At 58.2% G+C, this 25,006-nt stretch overlaps 6 protein-coding genes across 6 annotated transcripts; 3 read left to right on the top strand and 3 right to left on the bottom strand.

Moving 5' to 3' along the window:
- The first annotated feature begins 306 nt into the window (after positions 1–306).
- On the top strand, positions 307–1,991 carry CDEST_13457 (uncharacterized protein). Its single transcript, XM_062929613.1, has one exon. The coding sequence runs from the start codon at positions 592–594 to the stop codon at positions 1,987–1,989; it is 1,398 nt and encodes a 465-aa protein (XP_062785664.1). The 5' UTR covers positions 307–591; the 3' UTR covers positions 1,990–1,991.
- Position 1,992: 1 nt separating this feature from the next.
- Positions 1,993–4,168, bottom strand: CDEST_13456 (Putative amidase signature domain-containing protein; the record flags this gene model as incomplete). Its single annotated transcript, XM_062929612.1, has 1 exon — positions 1,993–4,168. One exon carries the CDS (start codon positions 4,166–4,168, stop codon positions 2,447–2,449), a length of 1,722 nt encoding a protein of 573 aa, XP_062785663.1. The 3' UTR covers positions 1,993–2,446.
- A 2,229-nt stretch (positions 4,169–6,397) lies between these two features.
- On the top strand, positions 6,398–6,812 carry CDEST_13455 (uncharacterized protein; the record flags this gene model as incomplete). Its single annotated transcript, XM_062929611.1, has 3 exons — positions 6,398–6,463; positions 6,517–6,696; positions 6,759–6,812. 3 exons carry the CDS (start codon positions 6,398–6,400, stop codon positions 6,810–6,812), a joined length of 300 nt encoding a protein of 99 aa, XP_062785662.1.
- Positions 6,813–10,433: 3,621 nt separating this feature from the next.
- CDEST_13454 (Putative ankyrin repeat-containing domain superfamily) lies at positions 10,434–13,391 on the bottom strand (the record flags this gene model as incomplete). Its single annotated transcript, XM_062929610.1, has 1 exon — positions 10,434–13,391. One exon carries the CDS (start codon positions 13,389–13,391, stop codon positions 10,434–10,436), a length of 2,958 nt encoding a protein of 985 aa, XP_062785661.1.
- A 4,775-nt stretch (positions 13,392–18,166) lies between these two features.
- On the bottom strand, positions 18,167–20,577 carry CDEST_13453 (Putative glucose-methanol-choline oxidoreductase, FAD/NAD(P)-binding domain superfamily; the record flags this gene model as incomplete). Its single annotated transcript, XM_062929609.1, has 3 exons — positions 20,302–20,577; positions 19,041–20,203; positions 18,167–18,927 (listed from the first exon to the last, which is right to left on the bottom strand). Exons 1-3 carry the CDS (start codon positions 20,364–20,366, stop codon positions 18,167–18,169), a joined length of 1,989 nt encoding a protein of 662 aa, XP_062785660.1. The 5' UTR covers positions 20,367–20,577.
- Positions 20,578–22,359: 1,782 nt separating this feature from the next.
- On the top strand, positions 22,360–24,817 carry CDEST_13452 (Putative extracellular membrane protein, CFEM). Its single transcript, XM_062929608.1, has 8 exons — positions 22,360–22,654; positions 22,743–22,884; positions 23,028–23,212; positions 23,274–23,310; positions 23,430–23,497; positions 23,572–23,609; positions 23,740–24,075; positions 24,170–24,817. Exons 1-8 carry the CDS (start codon positions 22,502–22,504, stop codon positions 24,612–24,614), a joined length of 1,404 nt encoding a protein of 467 aa, XP_062785659.1. The 5' UTR covers positions 22,360–22,501; the 3' UTR covers positions 24,615–24,817.
- The last annotated feature ends 189 nt before the right edge of the window (positions 24,818–25,006 follow it).

Here is a 25,006-nt window from a genome sequence, read left to right as displayed (position 1 = left end):
GTTCCATGGCCATTAAAGGGAAAGGGGACTGAAAGGGGCCAAGCCATCCCATCGGGCTTCGGCTTTTCGCATCTAAAGGCTTACTTACCTCCGAGTGGGAAGCGGGAAGCGAGAAACCAAGGCAGAAATGTCCAATCTCTCATATAGGCAGCCAGCCAGCCAGCCAGCCAGACGGTTCGAGGCCGGTGGGACGGCCGGTCGTGTTGTCCGCGTTCTCGGACTACTGAGAACTGAATTAATAATTAACGGGTCTCTTCCCAAGTCCCGACCAGTCCCCGGGTTGTAAGCAATACAGGGCCATGTTGATCTCTCCTCCGCTATAAGACTTGAACTCGCCCCATCGTCCCCCCCTTCAACTCAGCCCTACTTAACTACCCTCCTTGGCACGTCCAACAATATCAATCGAACCTTTCCCCTTTTCGACATCTTAATCCCAAAAAGAACAAGCAGCTGCAACTCCTCTCTTCGACTTCAAGGTCTTGGCATCCGCAACCTCAACTAACCTCCTCTACAACCAACCCTTTGTATGACGACATCGACAACACTTTCACTCTCCCACCTTAAGAACAGACAGACAAGACACGACAAGCCATGTCGACCTCGGGCTTGCCGGCGCGGACGCCGCTGTCCCATTGGAACGGCGGCCGGCTTAAGGGCCTCCTCATCCCCACCGTCGCCGCCTCCGTCATGATCCTCCTCCTCGTCCTGGCCAACATGTCGTACCTCTTCGGCGCCACCTTCGAGCAGAGCAAGCGCATCCACGCCCTCAAGATCCTCGCCGTCGACCTCGACGGGGGCGCCGTCGGCTCGGCGGTCGCCGGCGCCTCCAGGAGCTTCCAGGCCGCCAACTTCCCCACCATCGAGCTCGCCTCGGCCTCCGAGTACTCGACCCCGGCCGCCGTCAGGAACGCCGTCTGCAAGGGTGGCTACTGGGGCGCCATGTACGTGCACGAGGGCGCCTCCGACAAGCTCGCCGCCGCCGTCGCCGGCACCTCGGGCACCACCGCCGCATCCGCTTCCGCATCCGCATACAACGCCGCCGACGCCGTCACTTACATCTACAACCAGGCTCGGTACCCGGCCATCGCCGACTCGGTGCTCCTGAGCAGCATGCAAAAGGTCGTGGCCGCCTCGCGGTCCTTCTACTACCAGTCCCCCAACGGCACCGCCGCCCTCCGGTCCCTGAACACGACCGACCGGGCCGCCCTCGCCGCCTTCCTGAACCCCATCTCGTCGTCCCCGGCCCTCATCGGCGTCCAGACGCAGGCGAGCCGCGTCTTCTTCAACACGGTCAACGTCATCGTCCCGGCCCTCGCCCAGTTCTTCTACATCCTCGCCCTCAACGGCATCGGCATGAGCTCCGGCCTGCTCGCCACCGTCCGCGTCCGCGACGTCTGGCTGCTCCGCTTCGGCATCGGCAAGGTCTACGGCCTCCTCACCGCCCTCGTCGTCACCGGCTACCTCTGGGCCTTCCGCGAGGACTGGCACGTCGGCGGGCCCGAGTTTGGCAAGTCGCTGCTCGTCTTCTGGCTCTACATGGACGTCCAGTGGCAGGTCCTCGAGGCCCTCATCGACTCCTTCATGCCCTTACAGCTCGTCCCCTTCTTCTTCCTGACCTGGATGCTCACCAACGTCGCGAGCGCCGTCTTCCCCTTCGAGATCATGGCCGGCTTCTACCGCGTCGGCTACGCCCTGCCCGCCCACGGCATCTACTCCCTCCTCGTCCAGGCCTGGACCGGCTGCGCCGATCAGACCCGCGTCGCGCTGCCCGTCCTGTTTGCCTGGTGGATCGTCGGGCACGTCGGCTCCGTCTTCTCCATCCGCAAGCGGTGCGCCGATGCCTCCAAGATGGCTGCCGCCGCCGCCACCGCCGCCGCCGACGCCAAGGCCCCGGCTGCGCATGGGGACAACGTCTCGGTCCCTCCCCGTTCCCCCAGCACCGAGATGACTCTGCGGTCGGACGAAGAGCAAATTCGCAACGAGAAGTGAGTGGGTGAGCGAGGGATGGGGACCACGTTTCCGTTAAAGAGGGACAGCGTGCGAAGGATGAATGGAGAAAATGGGTGGATGCTTTAGCACAGCGACTTGCATGATACCCCGACACGACATGGAGTTTACTGGGTGGCATCGAGGCTCCGTTGAGAGCTCTCGGCCTTTTCTTTTGGGCGATTCGGTTATTTCCCATCACGGCGTCATGAGCAGCATCGGGATCAGACTCAGCTCAGATATAATAACGTTTGTACGAAACAAAGACACTTAATACAACTCTTCTAAACCTTTGACCAGTAATTCAGTCTGCTTGTGGTAGCCCGTCACGCGTGGTTGTGCAAGTATGTATGACTTTACAAAATTTGTACTTTAGCCACCGCATTGTGACAGGAAGATGAGTAGTTGACGACGCGATCGACGGTGATTCAAGAGATAGACGACTCCTATAGACTCACATCTACCACGCGTTCCCTCTCCCGAGCCCCAGAGGGCCCTCCATCGCCCCGAGAGCCGCGAAGAGATCGTTGTCGTGATACTTGCGCGCCACGACCTGGATCCCGACCGGCGCGCCCTCGAAGTCGCCCTCGGCCCACAGCCTCCTGACGAGCTCGTCCTGTGCGCCCATCACCGCCTCGTCGTCGTCATCGCCGCCGGGGCCGTAGCTCTCGGCGCCCTTGCCCAGCGCCCTGATCGGCGTGGGCACGACGGCGCCCGGGTAGTCGACGTAGTTCCAGAGGGCGGTGTAGTTCCAGAAGCGCCCGGTCTCGTGCACGCACGCGGGGCCGACGTAGGCCGGGCACACGACGACGTCGACGCCCGCCTCGTTCCAGTGCGCCGCGAAGGCGCACCGGAAGTCGTCCCGCGCCACCCGCTGCCGGAGGACGCCCGCCGCGTCCAGGTCCTGCCCGGCCGACTCGGCCTCCCGGATGACGGACTGCGTGAGCGGGAGCATGGGCTCGCCCGTCGCCGCCAGGGCGTCCCTGATCTGCCTGCCCCCGTCCGGGAAGAAGGCCAGCTGGATGTTGCGGAGCGCCTCGCCGACGCGGTACGGCGCGAAGTCCTTGACCTCGAAATCGGGAGAGCCGCTCAGCCGGGCGCGCGCCCAGTCGAGGGCCCGGGTCACCGGCGGCTGGGGCGTGATGACGCCGTCGTTCATCATGAAGCCGACCCTCAGCGGCGGCGTCGCCCCCTTTGGCCGTCCGCCCGCCAGACCTCTCCAGGCGATCGGGACGAGACGCGGGTCCTCGAGGTGCGGTTGCGCAGCCTTGACGACGGCCACGAAGAAATCCATGTCGCGCAGGGAAACGCCCAGGGGCCCGGCCGAGGCGAGGACGTTGAGCTCCGCGGCAAACCCGTCGGCGCCGACGAAGCCCTTCATGGGGAGCGTGTACGACGTGGGTTTGAAGCCGTAGAGGCCGCAGAAGCTCGCCGGCGCCCTAATGCTGCCGCCGATGTCGGTGCCGACGCTCAGGACGGAGCCGCGCAGGGCCAACAGAGCGGCCGCGCCGCCCGTCGAGCCGCCGGCCGTCAGGTCGATGTTGTAAGGGTTGAGCACGCGGCCGTGGAGGGAGACGGTCTCCAGGTGCATGACCCCCTGGGGCTGCGCCGTCTTGCAGTAGAAAACGGCGCCGGCCTTTCGCAGGATGGCGATCATGTGGCTGTCGGACTCGTCCTTGTGACGGGTGACCAGGAAGCCCAGGGAGGAGTGGTGGCCGGCGACGGGGATCATCTCCTTGACGCTGATGGGTACCCCGTGCAGGGGGCCAACCGTCGTGCCCGTTTTAACGAGGTGCTCGTCCAGCGCCCTGGCGTGGTCGATGGCCTCTTCCATGAACCATTCCGTCAGGCAGCACGTCAGCTGGTGGGCGATGATGGCTCTCTTGGCGAATGCGGTGGCAACCACGACGGCGGTGAATTTTCTGGCTGCAATGGCGGCCGCCAAGGCAACGGCGTCGAAGTTCTCCGTTATGTTAATCTCCTCTTGAGAGAGGATGCCGGATTCCCGTGGGATGTCGATGACATTCTTGGGCGGGTGGTCGATGATGGAGGAGGAGATGTGGTATTCTCGCGGCACCTTGGCTGAGAACTCCTCGATGAGCGACTGGCGTGCGGCTTCGAAGGCCGGAGTGCCCAAGGGAAACGACAATCGTCTGATGACGGGTAGCAAGCTTGGTGCCATCTTGAAGAAGCAGCGGTCGGAATAAATATAGTTCGTATATAATACGATGATGTGTTGCAAACTAGGATGATCACTCAGAATCGCAATAACAACCGTGAGAGTTGCTTCGGCCAGTCTCTTTTATAGAAAAAGAAACATAACCATTCTTCCCTCGCGAGGAAACAAACGTTAGGACTCCATCCCTAACACGCAGAGCCATTATTTGTTTGAGGTGTAAGCCAACTCCGTGGACTCCGACCAGGCCGGACTCCGGGTTTGTCAGAGTCGGGGAAGTGGGGCCCGTCGGTTGAAATCTTCACGGCGACCAGGAGAAAACTCGCTGAGTACGGCGGATACTAACTGACTGATATGATATGGACTCGGCGAATTCGGGTTGGATCACTTATCTTGATTGGGTCACCGGATGAGTGCTGCAGACAGTCTGTAATGTAATCATTGCCAGACTGGTTTGGAACCAGGACCTAGAGTAATAACTCCGTAGCGCCATATATCACAATGACAAAACGCTCAATCGAGAGTGACAGGTCTCTAACCAACCATCTTTCCGCTCTTGGCAATAACAACAGACAGACGATCACGCCTTACAAACGAAACAGTGTGCACGTAAGAGGCAAAAGCAAAAGAATCTCCTCGACGGGGAATTGAACCCCGGTCCCCTGCGAGTTGTTGTTTACACAATGACAAGCAGATATCCTCACCACTAGACTATCGGGGATTGTTTGGTTGATGGGAAAATCCGCGATGCTCGGCTCTCAACAAGGGCGGAGACTGGAAGGTGGAGTGTGAGAAAGAGAAAAAAAGTGCAAAAGAAAAACTCCTCGACGGGGAATTGAACCCCGGTCCCCTGCGAATCGTTGTGTTTGACAAGCAGATATCCTAACCACTAGACTATCAAGGATTTGTTGTTGATGTCTAACAACGCGAAATGTGTGCTTAAGTTTCTCAGAATTTTCACCTTCTGTTGTCCCCAGCTCTCAACGGCTACAACTTTCGCCAGTTTCGCCTTTCGCGCGACACAGCACGACGGAACGACAAGAACACTGCCTATCTGTTTGCTTACAACAATGTGTTATGTGGCTGGGTGCACAGAGCGTAGCAGATACTAGAATGAACAAGACCAAGAGTTGCATTGGTAGGTCCGGTATCGACATGAAGATGCAACTTCGGCAGCCGCGATGCCCAGAAATGTTTCACCTCTACTCTCAGAGCTCTCGAGTCCCGAATACCTGGGTTCGTCTAAATCGGTTCCTGGAGGCGCAGCATCGGTGGTGAGGCGGAGATCGCATTGACGAGCCTAGAGAGGATCGCCGGCAGAGAGCGCCGATCGCTTGGCGGGGATCCGTTTCCTCGGTGTAGTCCGATCTGCTGACACGCTCCGGAACTAGGTGCTGCTCTTTGCGTTCATGGCCGGCTCCTTGTGCCGTCCTGTGACTGTCCAGGCTTCTGCCGCAATTCTTCTACGGTTGTTTACAGATGTGTCCGATCGGTGTCTCTCTGCAAGGAGGATGTCGAAATTGGGGTCCAAGATGCGTTTCCACACCGACAATCGCACGGTTCTATGTTTGGACCATCTAAACAACCGAGAGCAATAAGTTGACTACTATATGTCGACATCCTTGTACCCGTTCATGAAGTCGATGGAGTCCCAAGGGCTGAGCCATTCTTGGGACCTACTGCAGTCCACCTTTTTGCCTCTACATGATCGTCTGATGCAGCTCGGCTGACTCGCAGCAGCTCTATTGTTTGCTGCCAAGAGATCAAAGTCGTCGGTCTCGCCAACGAACTTCCATAGCAGCCTTGGCGACGAATCGTAACGGCTCGACAGCCCATACCGTCCAGCGGACGAATCTCCGTAGCGACTGTCAGCGTAGATCTATAGCGGTTTGTGGCTGGCCGAGAAAAATAGCACAATCAAAATACAACGGCCAAGGCCTCCCCAAAGCATACACCGCCACTTAGTTGACTTGGATCGCGGGTCTTCAAACTTCACACTGCACTTTTTTTTTTTTTTTGGTCGTCTGTCCTATGGTAATCACCAGTTGGGAATCGTGTATAAGACGGCCAGAACTTTTCTGCATCAGCGTATTCATCTCCCTCCCAGAGCATTCATCCTCTCTGTCAACCAATACTCGACGAGACACACAACAAAACTCTTCTCTCTTTCGCATCTTTCTGTCGACAAAACTTGAAAAAGACACAACCCGGAACCATCGCCCCATACCATCCAACATGCGTTTCTCCCTCATCGCCGTCCTGACTCTCGCCGCCGCCATGCAAGATGTCCTTGCGTCGCATGTAAGAAGCGCCGCCCCGTCCGATACACTAACAACCCGCTGATGAATCCGCAGTGCCGAATCGCCGACGTCGCAGGGGACTGCTGCTGGGGTGGCAACAACGGGCGGGACGCCTGTCTGAGACACAGGACCGGGGCCAACGTGTGCCGATCTCCCAATATGGCTTACAACTTCTGCCGGAACGTGTACAGAACGGGTCCGGACGGAAAACAGATCGCCATCAGCGAGACCTGCGTGAGTGCACTCGAATCGCTGGAACTGGAACTGGATGAGCCGTCCGCTGACATTTTCCGCAGGACGCTGATTGCTGCAATACCATCACTGGGGAGGGTATTGGTTGCCCGAAGTAGGCCGGGGACAGTCTAAGGCCCCCCCTATACTTTGAGATATCAGACTGGCGAGACCTTTCTGCGATTTGTTTTTTGTTCGCGTTAACTGGACATGGATGGAGTCGTCCTCTGGCCGTTGTTGCATTTAGTAGATTTCGCCAGACGCAACTGGATCGAGCGAAGGTGATTTTACCATGGACGGAGTCAGGTAGCATGTGTCTTGAATAGAATCCATTTGGTCACCCGAAAGAAACCGAGGTCTAGACATGTGTCCTTGAAACCCCAGGCAATAAGACGATCTGATCATGGCACTCGTTGAGTTGTTACTGTATAACCGCTGCTCAGGACGATGTGAACCGATGAAAGCCAGTTAATTTCCAAGCCACGAGATGCAACGAACTGAACGCACCAGAAGAATCAAAACAGTGTGATGGCCGTCTTGTCTCAGAGTATCACCATCCACAGCTCCCTGGACACCGGGCCTCTCACCAGAACACCGAACGGCAAAGCCACTCTATTCCTCGTTTTGGGAAGTTCTGCGTGCCTCAAAGAGACGGAGTGTTTTTGCCATGGATTCTGCCCCGTGGTGATGTTCCCGTTCCCACCCTCCTTCAGCCCTGAAAGGCTACAAGCTTCGAACAAGCCTCTTGATCCAGGATTCCATGTGTGTGTGTGTGTGTGCCTGATCACAAAGCCACAAAACCCGTCAGCCCGGTTGGTCGGCCCCCAACGCGCTCGACAGGTAACCTGAGATGAGTAAGACGCTTAAATCAGCCTCTTTTGCTGTGCGGCCGTCTGGCGGACGAATCGCGTTGCTCACCTACACTCTTGGCGATCCCTCGAGGGACGTCCAATATCCCTTTTAGGAAAATTCCAATCGTTTCCCCCTCCCCATCGCCACTTGGGCGAATTCCAATTATTCAACGTACAACTTCCCAAAACGGCAATCCACGCACACAATCTTAAACCTCATCTTTTAGTTTGATTCCCACTCGTGATGGACTCAAAGTTTGCAACCGGACCTTTAGCCTTTTGCCAGTCCCCTATAGAGAAGGTCATACGCTGGAGCTGAGAAACTGCCATGCCGTCCTGGGTCGCCACAGGCTCACAGCGCCGGGCCTGATACGCACTCTGGTTCGCTGCGAGCAAGTCCTTGACGATTCTCAGGAATAGATCCATCGGGACACACCCCGGGCTGGTTTGCTTGCTTGCAATCATACAGCCGGTGAGGTGTTCTCGGAAGCCTAAGACTCGAGCCTCGGCGGGCCGACTGTTCTCATGAACCCCCCCCCCCATGTGAAACCCGGTGAAGACCGTAATATCTCTCTCCCCATACCCTCGACACCACGCTAAGCCTTGAGCCATCCGCGCCTCCATCATAAGCCTGGCGAATCATTCCCCTTCGATTGCGATTCATCCCTTGCTCGAGATTACCGGAATCCGTTGGCTACCCGCGCATGTGCACACCCCGGGTCCAAGTCATAGGGATGATTGCCCCCCCCCTCGACAATTTCCTAAAAGAGCAAATGCAAAGTCCTCTCTGGCTACACCATCGCTCTGTACGCAGGATTCTGATCTTGTTCGACAAAGGTCGGGCTAGCGATGCTGCGCCGGCATCGTGGCAACAGTACGACGAACGTTGCTGTCGGACGACAACCGGGTCAGGCGTATATATAAGGCACGATGCGCTGCCAAAGAAACAGACTACAAGACCAGTTTGACACCGCAAGCAATCAAACCTTACAGACATTTGCTTTCTCATACCCTCCGATTACTACATACAGTATTACTTGGTATACTCTCGTCAACTCTCACCACCTCAAGATGCCTGCCCCCTTTGTCCCCGCGACGGCCATTGTGGCACTGTCTGATCCCAACAAAATCTGCCAGTGCCCGGCTGATACGGCGCCAGCTTCCATCTCGACTTGCCCGAAGTGCTCTCTCCCAAAGTCGGCGGCCTCGGCTGCGTCGTCCTAGCTGCTCGCAGCCCGAGTGCGCTTGCTTCGAGGTAAAAGTCCGCAACGCCAACGTCAGAAACGAAAAAGGTAGGTCATTACCACGGAGTTCTTTTTACCACGTCTACAACACTGACATGATACTAGTCTCATGGTTAGAGGGAAACGGGAGACGGCGTATACGTGTGATGGGAACATGAGTTAGACTCAGCGTTGCAGGTGGTTCTGCCAAGTACGATCAAAACAACGAAGGTGTCTTTGCGAGAATACCAGGGACTTCTCGTTCTGTTTCTTAGAGTTTTCATTTATTTACATTTTTCGTCTTGTTATCTGAGTTAGTGTCTGTATCTTCTTCCTTTGTGGTGCGTGTAAGAGTTGGGACCGTAATTAGCTCCCAGGAGAGGCTCAGAGTCACTCACTTAAATCGGTACATATCGGATATTTCACAAAGCGGGAATCATGCTCGAACTGCAGGTATACGTTGGCATCACTTTGCGAACTTCGACCTTGAATCTGCAAGACTCCCGCTCAGGACTGATTCCTCAAGAACAGCAGAGCACCTTTTTCTTTGTGAGAAAATGTCGGTTCTCTCTGAAGTTGACTCCGAGAAGATTGTGTTGCGGTGCATTTAAACAGAGATCCCTTGCCCCTCACTAATCGAGGACCAGCCAGCCATCTGTGGAATCTCACGCCAAGTCGACAAACCAAGATGCCCCCCTCAGACTGCGAGTAGAAAATCAACCCGAGACGAGTGGCCCCGCTACGTCCGTAAAGCCCTTGCCCCTCGAACCCGCATCACCCCCATCGCGGACTGAGTGGGTGGGCTGGTGGGACACAAACCGCACTTCGCCAACCCAGCGAAAATGAACCCGCCATCGCCGTCGCCGACCAGCAATGCATTGCGAGCGACTCGGTCGCTCGGATGGCCTCATTGGCTCAGTGGTAAAGCGTCTCACTAGTAATGAGAAGATCGCCTGTTCGATTCAGGCATGAGGCACAATGCTTAGCTTTTTGCTGGGTGCATGATGCCGTTTTATACGCCGAGTTGCTTAGATCAGAGTCTCGGCCACATCTTTCATTTGTTTTGTACAAGCATGAGAGTTATTGTAAGTGTGACACAACACTGATGAGGATCTCTTTCCCTCCTCTTTTAAGCTCACCGGCTTTTGTATATGTGCCAAACATAAACTTGGCGTAGGCTCGATGGTGGGGAAACCCGGAAAGCGGCTGGGGTGAGATTGGGAAGAATTCACGTCAGGTCAGTCATGGATTGTAAATGCAGATGAACAGTTCAAGGAGATGTATTGCTTCAGGTCTAATGGTGAGGTATAGAAGTGAAAAGCGATGATGAAAGAAGGGATATCCCGCCGGAGCCACAAACGAACAAAACATGGTCTGATATCATGGAAACCAACCAGCCCGTGAGACATTGAACATGGGAAACTTCAGTCGCCGGACCTGTCCTCAGTATTTCGTACACGGACATTACAAAACAGAAGAAGAAGAGGAAGAGGAAGAAAAAAGAAGTGGTAGTAGTTTTTTTTTCTTGCCGTTCGTAGCACGTTGGTATGGTGAGTAAGCCAGTAACATAGAAGAAAAGGGGGGGAGGGGGGGTTTAAAGGATAGGATAGTGGAAAAGCGTCGCGTCAAGCCCGTCACGGGCTTCTCAGCTTCATGGGCTTCAGCTTCACACCTTGCTCTTCCCGTCCCAGAGGATGATGCCGACCGACTCTTCCCAGCCGCGGCCGGCGGCGATCTCCATGACGGTGCGGCCGGCGTCGTCCCGGGCCTCGAGGTCGACGCCGCCCGCCGCGACGAGCAGCTTGAGCAGCTTGGCGTCGCCGTTCTCGACGGCCTGCATGACGGCGTTCCACCCGCGGTAGAGCTTGTTGGCGTCGGCCCCCTTGCGGAGGAGCATCTCGAGGATGTCCGTGTCGTCGCCGCGGCACCGGCGCACCGCCTTGACAATGGGCAGGTGCTCGCCGGGCGCGTTGACGTCGGCGCCGCCCTCCTCGATGAGGAAGCGCGTCATCTCCTTGTTGTCCTCGCGGATGGCGGACGTCAGGGGCGAGAAGACGCCGCCGTTCTTGTCCTCGACCGAGACGCCCGCCGCGAGGAGCAGCTTGACGCTCTCGATCTGGTCCGCGACAACGGCGCGCTCCATGAGGCCCTTGAAGGAGCGCGGGTCGGGTATGGCGGGCAGCAGCTTCTTGAGGATGGCCGGGTGCTGGACGGCCATGACGACGGGCCAGTCGGCGCCGCGGACGCTGGGGTCGGCGCCGTGGGCGAGCAGCTCGTCGAGCATCTCGGCGCGGTTCTCGCGGATGGCCGTCGTCAACGGCGTGTTGCCGTCCTCGCCGCGGTCGTTGGGGTTGACGCCCTGGTCGAGGAGCCACATGAGGGCCTCGGTGTTGTTGACGCGCACGGCCGTCTCGATGATGCCCTTGGGGTTGTGGAGGTCGTTGCCGGCGGCGACGAGGCGCGGGAGGAAGTGGGTGCGGAAGTGGGTGACGCACTTGAAGGCCGGGTACTCGGCCGAGTTGAGGTTCGGGTCGGCGCCGTTCTCGAGCAGCAGCTCGAGGATGTCGGCGCGGTTGTCGCGGATCGACGTGCAGAGCGGCGTGTAGATGCCGTCCTTCTTGATGTTGGGGCTGACGCCGGCCGCCAGCAGCACGCGGACCGACTCGATGTTGTTGATGCTCACGGCCAGCTCCATGTTTCCCGGCGCCTTCTTGCTGTCGGCGCCGCGGGCGAGGAGGACCTTGAGGCAGGGGGCCTGGTAGGTGGCGGGCCAGAGCATGTGCTTGGGGCCCGGGAGGTTCGGGTTCGCGCCGTGGTCGAGCAGGGCGCCGAGCAGATCGACGCGGGCGGCCATGATGGTCTCGAAGAGGGCCGTCTTGCCCTCCCTGTTCTTGACGTTGGGGTCGGAGCCGTAGTCGAGCATGAGGTCGACGAGCTTCTTGGGCGTCGTCTTGTTCATGGACGCGATGAGCACCGTGTTGCCGTTGGCCATGATGTGGTTCGGGTCGCCGCCGTAGGTGAGCAGCAGGTGGACGAAGTCGACCTTGACGTCGATGACGGCGATGGCCAGCGGGGACTCCAGCGACGCGCCGGCCGACAGGTTCGGGTCGGCGCCGTACTTGAGCAGCGTCCGGGCCATCTCGAGCGAGTTCATCTCGACGGCGGCGAAGAGCGGCGTGATGCCGTCCTTGTCGGCCGAGTTCGCGTCGGCGCCGAACAGCAGAAGCAGCCGGACGCTCTCGGCGTCCTGGCAGAGGACCGAGTCGACGAGGACGTGCTGGTCGGGCCCCGTGTCGGGCGACACGCCGCGGTCCAGCAGCTGCTCCACGAGCTTGTGGTTCTTGCCGTGGACGGCGGCGATGAGCGACGTCTTGAGGGACGGGTTGCCGCTGGCGTTGTGCCGCGGTGTCCAGCGCGGCATCGTCAGCGGGTCGGCCTTGAGGCGGACGACCTTGGTCGGGATGCTGTCGGCGATGGTCTGCAGCTCGCCGATGAGCGTCTCCGTCCCGGACGACGACGGCGAGACGGCGTTGTCCGAGTCGCGGAGGTGGTTCCTCCGGTCCGAGAGGCGGCTGGGCGTGTCGTAGGCGGTGTCCCGGTCCGAGATGGTCAGGTCGTCAAGCGCCAACCTCCTCTCCGTGTTGTTGTTGATGGAGGGTCTCAGGCTCACGGCGGCTTGGTGGAGGTCGTACTGGCCATGCTCCGAGATGGTGATGTCGTCCCCCCGGCCGCCGCCGCCGCCGATCCTGCGGTCCGGTATCCTCGCAGAGTGAGGGTGCCCGTTCTCCGACAAGCTGTGGTGACTCTTGTTGGAGAGGGAGGCCCGGCGGCGCGGGTCCGAAGAAAGCCTCACCTCCTGGAGTACGAAGTCTGCCGAGATCTTCTCGACGAGGGACGGGGGAGGGATATGAGGGGCCTGGGAGGAAATCTGCGGGAGAGGGGACGGCAAGGGCGGGGAGGAATCATCGGAACGGTCCGGTGGCGACGCGGTCTGGACTTCGAACGACTTGGACTTGGATATCCGTACCGTCGAGTGGTTGTTGCTCATGCGGTCGAGGGCGGCGGCGAGGCCGGCGTAGCCGTTGCCGACGGAGTCGTCCGTCTTGGAGCTGCCCAGGGACCACTGGAAGACGAGGGCGCTCATGCGGAGGGCGTCGCGGGCCTTGCGGAGGGACTCGCGCATGCGCAGGATCTCCTTGTCGGCGAACATCATGCGCCAGCCGCGCTGGATCTTGCCCATGGCGCCCTTCTTCTCGTACTCGAGGAACTCGAACATCATGTGGTCGAGCACCTGGAAGTCCGAGTTGGTCTGGCGGAACTTGAGGTCGAGCTCCTTGATCATGTCGGCGGGGAACTCCTGGTGGGTGCGCGACGCCTCCGAGAGGCCGGCCTCGATGGACCACAGAATCCGGCAGATGTCGAGGAAGTCGTTGGCTAGGTCGCGGAACCCGTGCGGCTGGTGCTTGACGTTGGTGAGGAACTCGAGCATCCGCACCGAGATGTTGTTGCCCAGGAGCGTCGCCCGCGTGCAGAGGTCCAGCACCGACTCCTTGGGCTTGGGTTTGCTATACATGGCGGCCGTCATGGTGCCTCTTCTTGCTGGTGTTGTCCGCTGGACAGACATGTGGATGTGATGTGTATGTTGTGATTAAACGAGGGTAGTCCTTACTATCGTGGTAGAGGTAATAGCAACAGTAGTAGTAGTAGTGGTGGTGGTGGTGGTGGTAGTGGTATTCGTAACGGTAGGCCAAGCTGGCGAGAAGAAGATGTCACAGACTCTTGGTCCTTGGATCGTTGGTCGAGGTGGCCCGTATAAGCGAGCCGTTGTGCTCAAATGCCCAATGGCAAGGAAAACGAACGTGGAACAGAGTTTGAAGGAACAACTCGGTGGGAGGTTTGGAAGAAAAAAGAAAAATCCGGACCTCGCTCAAAGAGCAACGTGGGAGAGAACGTCTTGTTTATCTGTTTTTCCATCTGCCGTCAAAAACCCCATATGCACAAGCCGGGGCCAGATCACTCACACACTCTCCCAATAACAATAGCTTCCCGCCCTAGTCGAGGATGGTACCGGCCGGGCAGACTTGGGCAGCGACAAGGGTCTCTCCGGCGGCGGCAAGCCACGAACCAGGCCCCAGATGAGGGGTCCTTGGGAGAAGAACAGGTATTGGACCCGGCTCGGAGGGAGGGACTGAATCGTGATTACGTCCAAAAACAAGAGAGATAGAGAGAGACTAACACGGAGTGGTCGTTTTAACATTGGATAATGGGAAAAGCCGCGCGGGTGCCAGGTACAAGGGGGGAGGGAGGGGGGTTCCAAGGGCCAAGGGCCAAGGGCAACGCTAGACGGGTTGGAAAGAGAGACGCTCGCTACACTAGGCCGTTCCGCTTTGACACAAAGAAAAAGGCAGAGAGCTCTTGGAAAGCTAAGACAAGGAAGAGGAGGGGGAGAGGGGAAGGGTACTGACATATGCCACCCATCCACCCACTTGGGCTAGGCGTTAGGACTGTTACTAGCGCCCAAGCCTCACTCGAGATTCTTCAGCAAGAGGGGAAAAAAAGAAGGGGGATCTCTAGCGCTTGGGACGAAGAACAATACGAGACGGAGACGAGACGGAGACGAGAAAGAGACGAGAACCGTGGAGGAGGAATTGGCAAGGTGTGACAGCGTTTGTTCGGGAGAGAAAAGAGGAGACGCGGGCCAGCCATCAGCCACCATGCCCCCATCCCCCCTTGTGTGTTCCTACGAGAGAGAGAGAGACACGGATTGTTCTGCTCCTCGCTCATGATGTCCATCCTCCATGTCCCCATGTCCGTGTCCTTCCTGGCGCTGGTGGCGTGGGGAGCTGAGGACGGTTTCTCGCCACGTGAACAGCAGCAGCATTTCCGAAGCCTCATCCATAGTGCTTTGCGTCTCGTCCTCCGTTCTCCGTTGTCTCTGGGTGCTGTCCACCACTTGGGGAGGGGGGGTGCTAAGCTGTAGCTTGTCACCAGGAAACGCGGGATCCAACCCAGAAGATTCCGCATTGTCTTTTTTCTTCTCTCGGGCTCGTCTTTATCTCGATCAAGACTCCTATCCAGGTTGATCTCGTATGAGTTGTGAGCTGTGAGTTGTGACCGATTCAACTCTGATGGGTTTTCCCTGCAGGTGTATGTGTGTGTGTGTGTGTGTGTGTGTGTGCATGTGGAAGGGGGGGGGGGGGGGGCGTCATCATCCACCGGCCGACGGTTTATCTGACCGCCGTTCCCCTTTGTGCGAATTATTGGAAAAAGAGGGGAGAGGCGAAGGGTAGGGGGCGCCGATTATGGGTTGGCATTCCGCAGTCCAGAAGGAAGACCGGCCGGCACCATTCTCGGAATTGCAATTCGCATGCAAAGTCGGCGGCGGTGTATAGCGTGTGCTGTGTGCCTGTCGGGCAGATACAAATGAATGCCCACCCACACCATATATCTGCCCGACCCCATCTTTCCTGTCAGTCAATGTGACGCTGACAGGTTCATTACTGTGAGTCTGTGACCTGCAGGGGAGGGGAGGGGAGAGGGAGGCTCTGTGCGTGCGGAACATCCGCAACTGGAGAGGTCTGTTCGCATCGTTCGTGGGTACGGCACACGAACCGTCACCCGCGTGTAGTAGTCTCGTTTGGTCGTGGTCATGCATCAGGAACGCCAAAAGCAGCCGCAAACCCACACCCCTCGAGGGAAGAGGGGGGCACAGGAAACTAGCAGACCCTAAAACCTGGCCTTCCTATCTTCGACCCCCCCCCGGCCCGCGGGGCATAGAGCTGACGTGACCCCATTTCGATGGGACTGGCAGAGTCCGAGCTGAAGGAACTGGCAGGGGGGTAGAGTTCATCCTGCGTCGTCTTTGATCGACGCGGCGAAAATCCGCGGTCCATAGTGCCAAGTAGTCTAGTGTAGTCTGTACTTGGCCTGGTGGGGGGGGGTTCCATGGCCCCTCCGAGACAGCTGCCAGTTCTGGAAGTGTTCGGTCTCATGGCGGTGATGTTGTGTCGTGTTGTGCCGTGTCGTGTCGTGTCGTGCTTCTAGGGTCGAATCAAAACGAGGAGAGAGTGTAATGATAACCAGGCCATAGAGACAGATAGATGAATGGGTACGACTGACAAGGGGCGATGCCGGCCGCCTATCATCCAAGACACGAGCGAGACACACACACGCACATCGCTGCTTCTTACACAGGTTGGTCCTCATGTCGATGAAACTGTTTGTGTCTATTTCTGCAGTGCGACTGTTCGCTTCGCTAGAGAACGTTCCCTCCTCTAGCGTCCTGGCCAGACCGGGGGTGTCCATTGATTACGCTGCCGTCTCATTTAAACTGTTGGTCAGGGCACACATGCCAAGGCTCATCTGAAGGCGAATGAGAGCGATAGTGGTACTGTAAGTACATGGTGTATATCCGTGTTTGTATGTGTTTTTGTAGAGGGCATGGGACGGACCCCTCGTTGCGTTTGCGTTTGTTTGCCTTTGCATTTCCACAAATCTTTCTCTCCAAAACTCGAGAGATGAGACTAGGATTCGGAGGAAGAGGAGCAGTCCCGTAGGAGACAGAGTTTTGTCCTCAAACAGGGCAGCGTCAAAGACAAGCGTGCGTGGCGAAGCCACACGGTACGCCATCTTGGATCCTATCGACGAGTCGGGGTACCACACCAACGGATTCGACGCCCAACGCCACGTCCACAGTGCCACGGAGGAACCAGTCCCAAAGAATCCCTTTATTCCGTCCAACTAACCGGCTCTTGACGGGGTCTGTTCGTCGAACCGGGGCTTCGCCCTGAGCAAATAGCGTCGACCTTGGGCCTCGGCCGGGCCGGGGCCCAGTCCGGCTTGTCAAATCTAGCCCCCCCCAACACCATCATCCAGTAATTTGTCCCAATCTCTTCTTCCTGCATGTGCGTGTGTGTGTGTGTGTGTGTGTGTGTGTGTTTGCCATGCAGTCCATGCAATACGCTAGTTACTCCTAGTGATCCAGCTGCAGGGTTTTCCTGGCGTTTGCCTCCCATCAACCATTGCCGACGATGCATTGCCGCGCACCTTTTCCAAACTAACACGGCCGGCAATGAACCCCCGTCTGCGCCCTCCGCAGCCCCAGTTTTGTGCTCGGGATTTTCTGGAAACCGGCTAGGCGAGAATGACTGCAATCCCACGCGCGCGCGGGGGGGAGGGGGGCGGCTCTGGCTGATTGATAGCTCCTGTCCATCTTCTCTATCGAGGAGTCCGCGCTTGAAGCCATGGTATCTACCCCCTTCTCTTCCTGTCTTTGTGCCCTCCTCCATAAGCCACGTTGACGAGGCGTGGCAAACGGAGGACGCGTTGCAACCTCTCTCCAAAAAGGGCTTCTTCCCCACGATCCCTTCATTGCCAAATCCTCGAAGGATGGTAACAAAAAAAGATCAAGTGAGATTGGGGGGGGGCGTTGGTGTGTGAGGCGTTTGGGGAGTTGGGGGGATAACGATGTCTTTGTGCCCCCCCCCCCCCCCCCCCCCCCCCCGCCCCCCTCCTCCTCCTTCATCCTCCTACCCAGAACCCTTGGGCTTATTACGCAGGAAGACCAGTCAAACAACTGATCTCCAAGGATCCGCAGATCAGCAAACAAGTGAGACACCCCCTTCGGGAGACGCCTTGAACTGTCTCAGTCACAGTCACGCTCGACAACCGCCTTTCCGGCATTGGCCCTTCCTCCCCCCTACAGCAGCCTGCCTGTCTGTTACTGTGCTTGCGAGTTCGACGGTTTTGGAACCCTTCTTTGCTGTCTCACCCTCTAACAACCCCCCGGCATGCTCTCCTTCCCTTCTCTGCACAACGCCACATTCACCAGCGTCGCAGGAGGCGTGTCATATAAGACTACTTGCAACTATGGGCGGCTAGTTACGCAGTGGCTAGCTTGAAGCCTTTGAAAACCGCCTACCATCTATCTGGAGCTTCCCGTCGTTCCGATTCTTTGGTATTCTGTTGTGTTGTTCGTCTCATAGCTGAGTTGCTGCCCAGGGACCAAGTTCTCCGGCCAGAAGAGGCTTGAGGCGAGTGGACCTGGGCGTCCACCGTCTGCTACCCTCCAGTGTAATCTCTCAAAGGCGTCATCTGTAAACCCAATCATCCCAATTCCTTTCCCATCTTAGTCCGCCACTTGCGCCATCTCTACGCTTGTTGGCCATGTCGTTACCGTCGTTGCGGAAGATAGACCACCACATCAAGCATCATGCCTGTTGGACTGTTGTCTGCTTGCCAAGTCATTAGTTCACACTCTTGGCGACGCCGAGAAAGCTCAGATTCTGCTGTTGCAGTTGGCATAACCCATCATTAAACATCTCATTAGGTTCCCAACTACAGAAAAGAAGAAGAAGAAAAAGAAAAAGAAAACACGCAAAACTATAATAAAGACGGGCTTTACACCCCGAGAATCACGTCAGCCGCCTTCTCGCTGATCATGTACACAGGGACGGCAATGTAGTAGCCGGGGATCTTGGGGAAGACGCTGGCGTCGACCACACGCAGGCCCTCGGTGCCCCTCACCCGGAACTTGGAGTCCAGCACGGCGAGGGCGTCGCCGTCCTTGCCGATGGGACACGTGCAGCTCGCGTGGTGGCCCCAGGCCTCGTTCCGGACGAACTCGGGCAGCATCTCGTCCGTCACGTTCCTCCCCGGCCACACCTCGGTGAAGCCCCCCGTCAGCGGCACGACGCTGTCGAACATCTTGCGCGACAGCTTCATGCCCTCCACCACGGCCTGGATGTCCTTGGCCCCGGCCGCGGCGTCCTGGAACGAGTGGAAGTCGATCTGCGGCACGTCCCGCGGGTCCGCCGAGCGGAGCTTCACCGTCCCCGCCCGGTTGCGCGTGTGCGCCTTCAGCGTGATCCAGGTCCAGTGGCGCGCGTCCGCCGTGCCGGCCGCCGCGTACCCCGGCAGGTACCCGGGGAAGCTGACGGGGGCGCCGGCGATGAAGAGGTCCGGGTCGCCCTCGGCGACGGACGACTTCTTGACGATGCCGAGGCTGATGCCGTTGGAGCCGTAGATGCCGCGCTGTCCGTTCGAGGCGCCGTCCCGCCACTTCTTCAAGCACGGGTCGTCCGTGCCGGGGCGGATGAAGGTGCAGTCCTTGGTGATCTGGAAGTCGGTCGGCGTCTCGCCGATGACGCTGGTCTCGTAGCCTGTGAATCTTGGTGTTAGTATCAAGTAAGGGTTTTTTTTATCTTTCCGACGGACGGGGAGTACGGGGGACAGGTGAGCTGAGAGGGAGAGAGAGACAAAAGAGTCGACTTACGGTCCTGCAGGTTGGTGCCGACGCCGGGCAGGTCGACGACGACGGGGATGTTGAAGGAGGCGAGCTCGGCCTTGGGACCCACGCCGCTGAGCTTGAGCAGCTGGGGCGTGTTGAAGGCGCCGGCCGACACGATGACCTCGGCCGTGGCATTGACGGACCCGGGCGTCCCGGCCTCGGCATCGGCGGCCCGCGGGTCCGCGCGGTACAGGCTCCGTCCCGTGACGAAGTCGACCCCCACGGCGCGGGGCTTGGCGCCGCTCCGGTCGAAGCGGACCTTGGTGACGAGCGTGTTGAGCTTCAGGTCGAGGTGGTACTTGCGCGAGCCGTCGGCGTTCTTGGCGTTGGCCGTGTCGAGGACGAACTCCCTCGGCCCGACGCGGACGCCGCCGTCGACGGAGATGGGGACCTGGTACAGGCCCTCGGCGGCGTCGCGGCCCGGCAGGTCGACGTTGATGTCGCGCAGGAGGACCTCGCCGAGCCCCTGGATGGTCGAGAAGATGAGGCCGACGAGGCTCCTGCCCATGGACGAGGCGGCCGAGAGGATGACGGTGAGCAGCTTGACGTCCTGGATGACGAGCCCCAGGTCCGTCACGCTCGTCGTCAGCCAGCCCGAGAAGCCGTGGCCGATGACGCCGTTGGGGAGGTACTCGGCGTTCTCGAGGCGCTGGAAGTACTTGCGCATGCTGGCGGCGCCCCAGGAGCCGTCGCCCGTCAGGCTCGCGATGCCGTCCCAGTCCGACTTGTGCGGGTAGACTGTGATGAGGGCGTTGTGGCTGCCGCAGCCGCCGAGGGTACCGGCGCGCGGGTACAGGATGCCGAGCGGCTCGGCGCCGGACGGCGGGCTGAGGCCGGCGTAGAGGTCGCCGGAGGGGAGGCGGTACGTCATCTTGGAGTCCTTCTTCTGCTCCGCCGGGTCGCTGAGGTGCTGGACGTAGTAGTCCCACTTCATGGGGTCGTACTCGGTCGACTGCAGGTTGAGGGCGGGCACCTGGTACGGCACCGAGCCGCCCTGGTCATCGCCGGCCTCGAGCAGGAGGACCTTCTTGCCAGCGATGGCGAGCCGGGCCGCGAGGGGCCCGCCGCCGGGGCCGGAGCCGACGACGACGTAGTCGTAGCTCGCGAGGATGTCGGTGGACTGCCGCGCGGCGAACTGCTGGTTCGGACTGCCATGTGTCCATGGTCTTGGTCAGACGAACTGTGCATGTGGTGGTGCCGAGGTATTGGACAGGATGGGGGGGGGGGGGGTGGGCTTTCGACTTACACGGCAGAGGCCGTGGCCGCGATGCAGCCGAGCAGCACGCTCGGAACATGAAGACTCCAACGCATCTTGGAGAAGGAGGAGCCTTTTTGAAAATACCGGGGTAGTCTACGTGTAGAGCAGAGGTCACGACACCACCAAGCAACTCAAAAAGAAGACCATCGCAGGAAGTTTGTGTCCGACAATCAGTTCACTTATGAACTCCTCCTCCTCCCCCCTCGGGACGAATAAGGATCCCTCCTCCCATCCATCCCCTCAGATTGCGCCTCAACGTGAGGGAGGTGAGGTGAGGTGAGGTTGCGGCAGCGCCCCTTGCATTTGATTACATGTGTCGCTTTCCGTGTTGCTTTCCCCATATTGGATGAGACCTGCTCTGTTTGCCTTGTCACTGACCCAGTCAGGCGATGCTAAGTATGGCAACCCTGCCCGCCCAAGACCGTCCAAGACCGCCCCTTTCTGTTCCTCTTCAGCCTACCATTGTGCCGTATCGTCGGATGAATGGACGATTGGGGAAGCTGCCCGCACTGCTCCACCCCCCGGGGAAGACGAGAGGGACGATACTAGGTCTCTTTTTTTGGGCGGAGCACGAGCGGGTAGACGATTCAGCCTTCAAAATTGAGTGGTGTCGATGGGGGGGGAGGGGACATGGGTGTCTAGGGGATCCCGTTGCGTTGCAGGCCGCGGCGGGCGCGAACTTGGCGTGGTTCATCGTGGGTGGGGGGGGGGGGAGCCCAGGCTTTAAATGAGATTACCATATGAAAATGGAAATGTCTTGATTCGGGCAGACTGGCCGATGCATGCAAGCATGTATGTCGGAGCGCCGAAAAGACGAAGGGGGGCCAGACGGACAGTCCTCAGCTTTTGCGGGGGGACAGACATGACATCGCGCAAGGTGAATGAGCACACGAGAACTTTCGGCAAGTGTGTTTACTCACGATGGAAGTGTAGTATGTGTTACGAGTCTGCTCTCGGTTCTACACACCCTACTCCAGCTGCATGTGGCTAGTTGTCGCACTTGTTGGCTGCGCCCAAGACCGAGGTTCATAGTGTCTTTCGAACGAGCTACTGTTCAAGGTCCACATGGCCTTGTCGATATCGGGCATTCACCTTTCCCATATGTTCGCCTACGCACCATGCTCTCTGTATAGACAGCTAGGTTTAAGGATGAACGCAGCCAGCCATCCCCCCCTCCCCCGGGCGTCGTGCATGCAGCAGGGGCAGACAGGAGACGAGGAAGCAATCAACCATGACCATGACCCCTGAGCCAATCTTTGAACGATGCGGACAGCAAATGTGTCGAATTTTCGAATCGTCTTCTCCGATATTCCCCCGCCATTTGTCCTTGTTTGCTGGGTCTGGTTAGCTCTGCTTCCACCATCAAAGAAGCCCTCGACCCATTCCCGATGCGGCGCCCCTCCCCCCCGTTTTATCCTACAACCAGCCAACCCGAAAAAAAAGAATTACCGTGATGCTACGGATGAAAAGAATCAAGAAACCGGCCGGCGGGAGGGCCGTCGAGGGCTGAGCAGAAACGCCCAGGATGACTTGTTATAGGGCGTCTTTGGCACCACGTTGCCGACTAAGTAGAGAGGATTATTGCGGATGATCTGCTAAAAAGACGATGCACACCCATCCTATAGGAATCCCATAGGTTAGGATAGACAGATGGCCATGAACCTTTGACCATCACCACTTGTCGACCAGGCCTATCATGACCAACAATTTTTTGCTGACCGAGACGTCCCGGCCGCGCATGGCAGTGAGACAAGGTAGCCCGTGGCGCTCTTCCAGGTGCCAAAAGAGACAAGACGTGATGGTGATGGATGGCCTGATCGTGGATGGCCTGATCGCCCCCACAAGTAGCGTTTAGAATCGAGATGTCACCGAGGCTTGGTTTCGATTCTCCATATCGCCGCTTTCATCCATCAAAGGGCCAGCCATCGGTTGTTGATGGCGCTGAGTGGCGATCCGCACCTAAACCGCTGGGGACTTGGCCCATATGTAGGTGGAGCGTTCCGCTGCACACCCGCGAGTTTCTCTTCCTCCTTTTGAATGGGTTTTCCTATTTCTCATCTTTCGGTAGGACGCGCGAAAAAAGTCATCGCCGACGGTCTTTTTTCTTTTCTTTTTTTTCCCCCCTCCCTGCCATCCCTTGTCGCCATTCCCGGCCTCCCTGCTCCCCAAAAAAAAAGTGAAGCACGCGATGCAGGCCGGCGGCATCCTGCTGCTGATCGTCGCGGCGGCGGCTCGGGCGGCGGCCCACCCGGACCCGGACCCGATCCCGATCCCGATTCCAGCCTCGGTCTCGTCCTCGACATCGCCGACGATACAATTATCGACGATACCAACCTGCGCCGTACGTGAAAATCCAACCCGAAACCCCCCGCGACTCGTTATAAAGTGATGGGATCGGTCGGTGCTGAATTTAGCGGCTCCGCAAACAGATGCAGTGCCTCGTCGACGGCTTCCACGCCGGCAACTGCACCATGGCCGCGCTGGCCGGCTGCATGTGCACCAACGTGCCCCTCCTCGCCCACATCTCGGAGTGCGTCCAAAAGTCCTGCGATATATTCGCTGACCAAGTCGGTATGTCTCGAGAGGAAGAATGGAAGAAGAAGAAAAGGAAAGAAAAAGAAAAAAGAAAACGATAAAAGAAATCCCACTTTCCTCCGCCCTCGCGCCTCGCAACTCACACTGACCGGGAACCCCCCTCCTTTCGTCTCCCACAGCGACTGCTCGCATATCACAAAACCTCTGCAAAGCGTACCCGAAACAAGAACGCCGACGGTTCTCCAAGATCTTCGCCATCGGCCTGCCGCTCATCACGACCCTCGTGGTGGCCCTCCGGTGCGTGGCCCGGCTACAGGTCGCGAGCAGGCTGTGGTGGGACGACTGGACCGCGCTGATGGCTTTGGTAAGGATCACTGAGGATATGCCAAATCGGAGCTGTTTAGAATCGGCTAAACAAGTCATAGGGGTTTCTGATCGTCATGTCTGGCCTCGGACTGGCCAGTAAGTCCTCCTAAGCAGTCGTTTTGCCTCCCCCCCCCCCTTTTCCCCGTTTTTCTTTCTTTCTATATTCTTGGTTTGTTTTGCTCCGAGTTCCCGCTGACGATAGCCTTGTCTCCCAGATTCCAACTTGGGATTCGGCTACCACTACTGGGACATTGACCCGGGCAACGGGAAGATGATCCTCCAGGTGCGGCTCACTCTCCCCGAACGATTTCCACTCGGTTGAAATATGTTGGTTGACGCATCTGCCATGCCTCGCAGATCTTCTACGCACAGCAGCTGCTCTACATCTTTGTACAGTACGTCCTCCCCTGAACCCCATCCAAAAAGAAAAAGAAAAAGAAAAACCCGCGGTCCGATGTCGAGAAGAAAGGAGGAGGGAGAGAGAGCCTTCGTTTCGCTGACTGGTACTCAACCCCACGCAAACAGGGTGTTCGCCAAGGCCTCTATCTCCTGCTTCTACTCCCGCGTCTTCACCAACAAGCGCTTCCAGCTGGCCATCAAGTGCTTCCTAGTCTTCCTGTTCTCGCACGGGCTCATGTTCCTCCTGCTCCTCGCCTTCCAGTGCGTCCCCGTGCGGTCCATCTGGGACCGTTCCATCAACGGCCGCTGCTTCGACACCGCGGCCATCTCGTACGGCGGCGCCGCCTGCAGCATCCTAGAAGACTTCATCCTCATTCTCATGCCCTTGCCGGAGCTCTTGAAGCTCAAACTGAGCAAGAGGAAGAAATCGGCTCTGGTGTTCATGTTCGGCATTGGCTCATTGTAAGAGAAGCATCTGTTCTCCCCCCCTCCCCCTTTCCCCCCTCTGGTTTTCTGAAGGACACGGGGAGCTGACGCTAGGGATTCACTCACACAGCGCGTGCATCGCCAGCATGGTCCGCCTCAAGTACCTCGTCACCTTCGTCCACTCCTTCGACGTGACCTGGGACAACGTTAACCTGGTGGTCTGGTCCAGCATCGAGCTCAACCTGGCCATCATCTGCGGTAGCCTCCCGGCGCTGCGGTCCCTGTTCAAGAAGATCCCGGCGCTGCTGAAGACGGTCAAGTCGAGCGCGGAGGGAGAAAAGTCCCGCGCGGACCAGCGTAGGCAGTCGGCCACGGTCATCGCCATGTCCGACGCCTCGGACAACTCCAACGGGCAGTCGTCCAAGGGCAACACGCCGCGGAGAGTGGGCATGCCGAGGCCCTTTGGCAGCGCGTCGACCGCGTGCGGCAAGAGCTTCCACTTGTCGCGAGATAAAGAAACCGACCCGGATAGCAAGGAGGAGTTCGGCCCGGGGGATTTGGAAACGGGCCGGTAGGGGGACGGTTTGCGCAGTAAGTATAGGGGGGGGGGGGGGGGGGGGGGGGGGAATAGTATGTCTGTATGAGATGAGAAGCAGACCGCGATATCTCTACATGATCCATTATGAGCTGTAAAAAGAAAAACCGGCAGATAACAACAATACGATTTAGAGCTTGGCATGCATATCGTTTTCGTAGTACATGGCATGTTTTGTTCTTCGGACTACGATGTTGTAGCTTGCTTGCTTGCTAGAAATCAACTCGAGTTCGCTGATCTAAGATAAGTTAGCCAGACCTCATCACAGTTTATACTCAGACACGTCGTAAAAGGGGTTAAAGCCTTGTGTTGAAGAAGAGGGTCCTCACGACGAAGGCTGCAGGTGGCTGACGAATGCAATCAGACAGGCAA

The sequence above is a fragment of the Colletotrichum destructivum genome, chromosome 9 (assembly GCF_034447905.1).
Source record: "Colletotrichum destructivum chromosome 9, complete sequence".
In the NCBI taxonomy this organism is placed as follows: Eukaryota; Fungi; Ascomycota; class Sordariomycetes; order Glomerellales; family Glomerellaceae; genus Colletotrichum; species Colletotrichum destructivum.
Note: the sequence above shows the minus strand (reverse complement) of the source record. Positions and strands in the feature narration are given on the sequence as shown.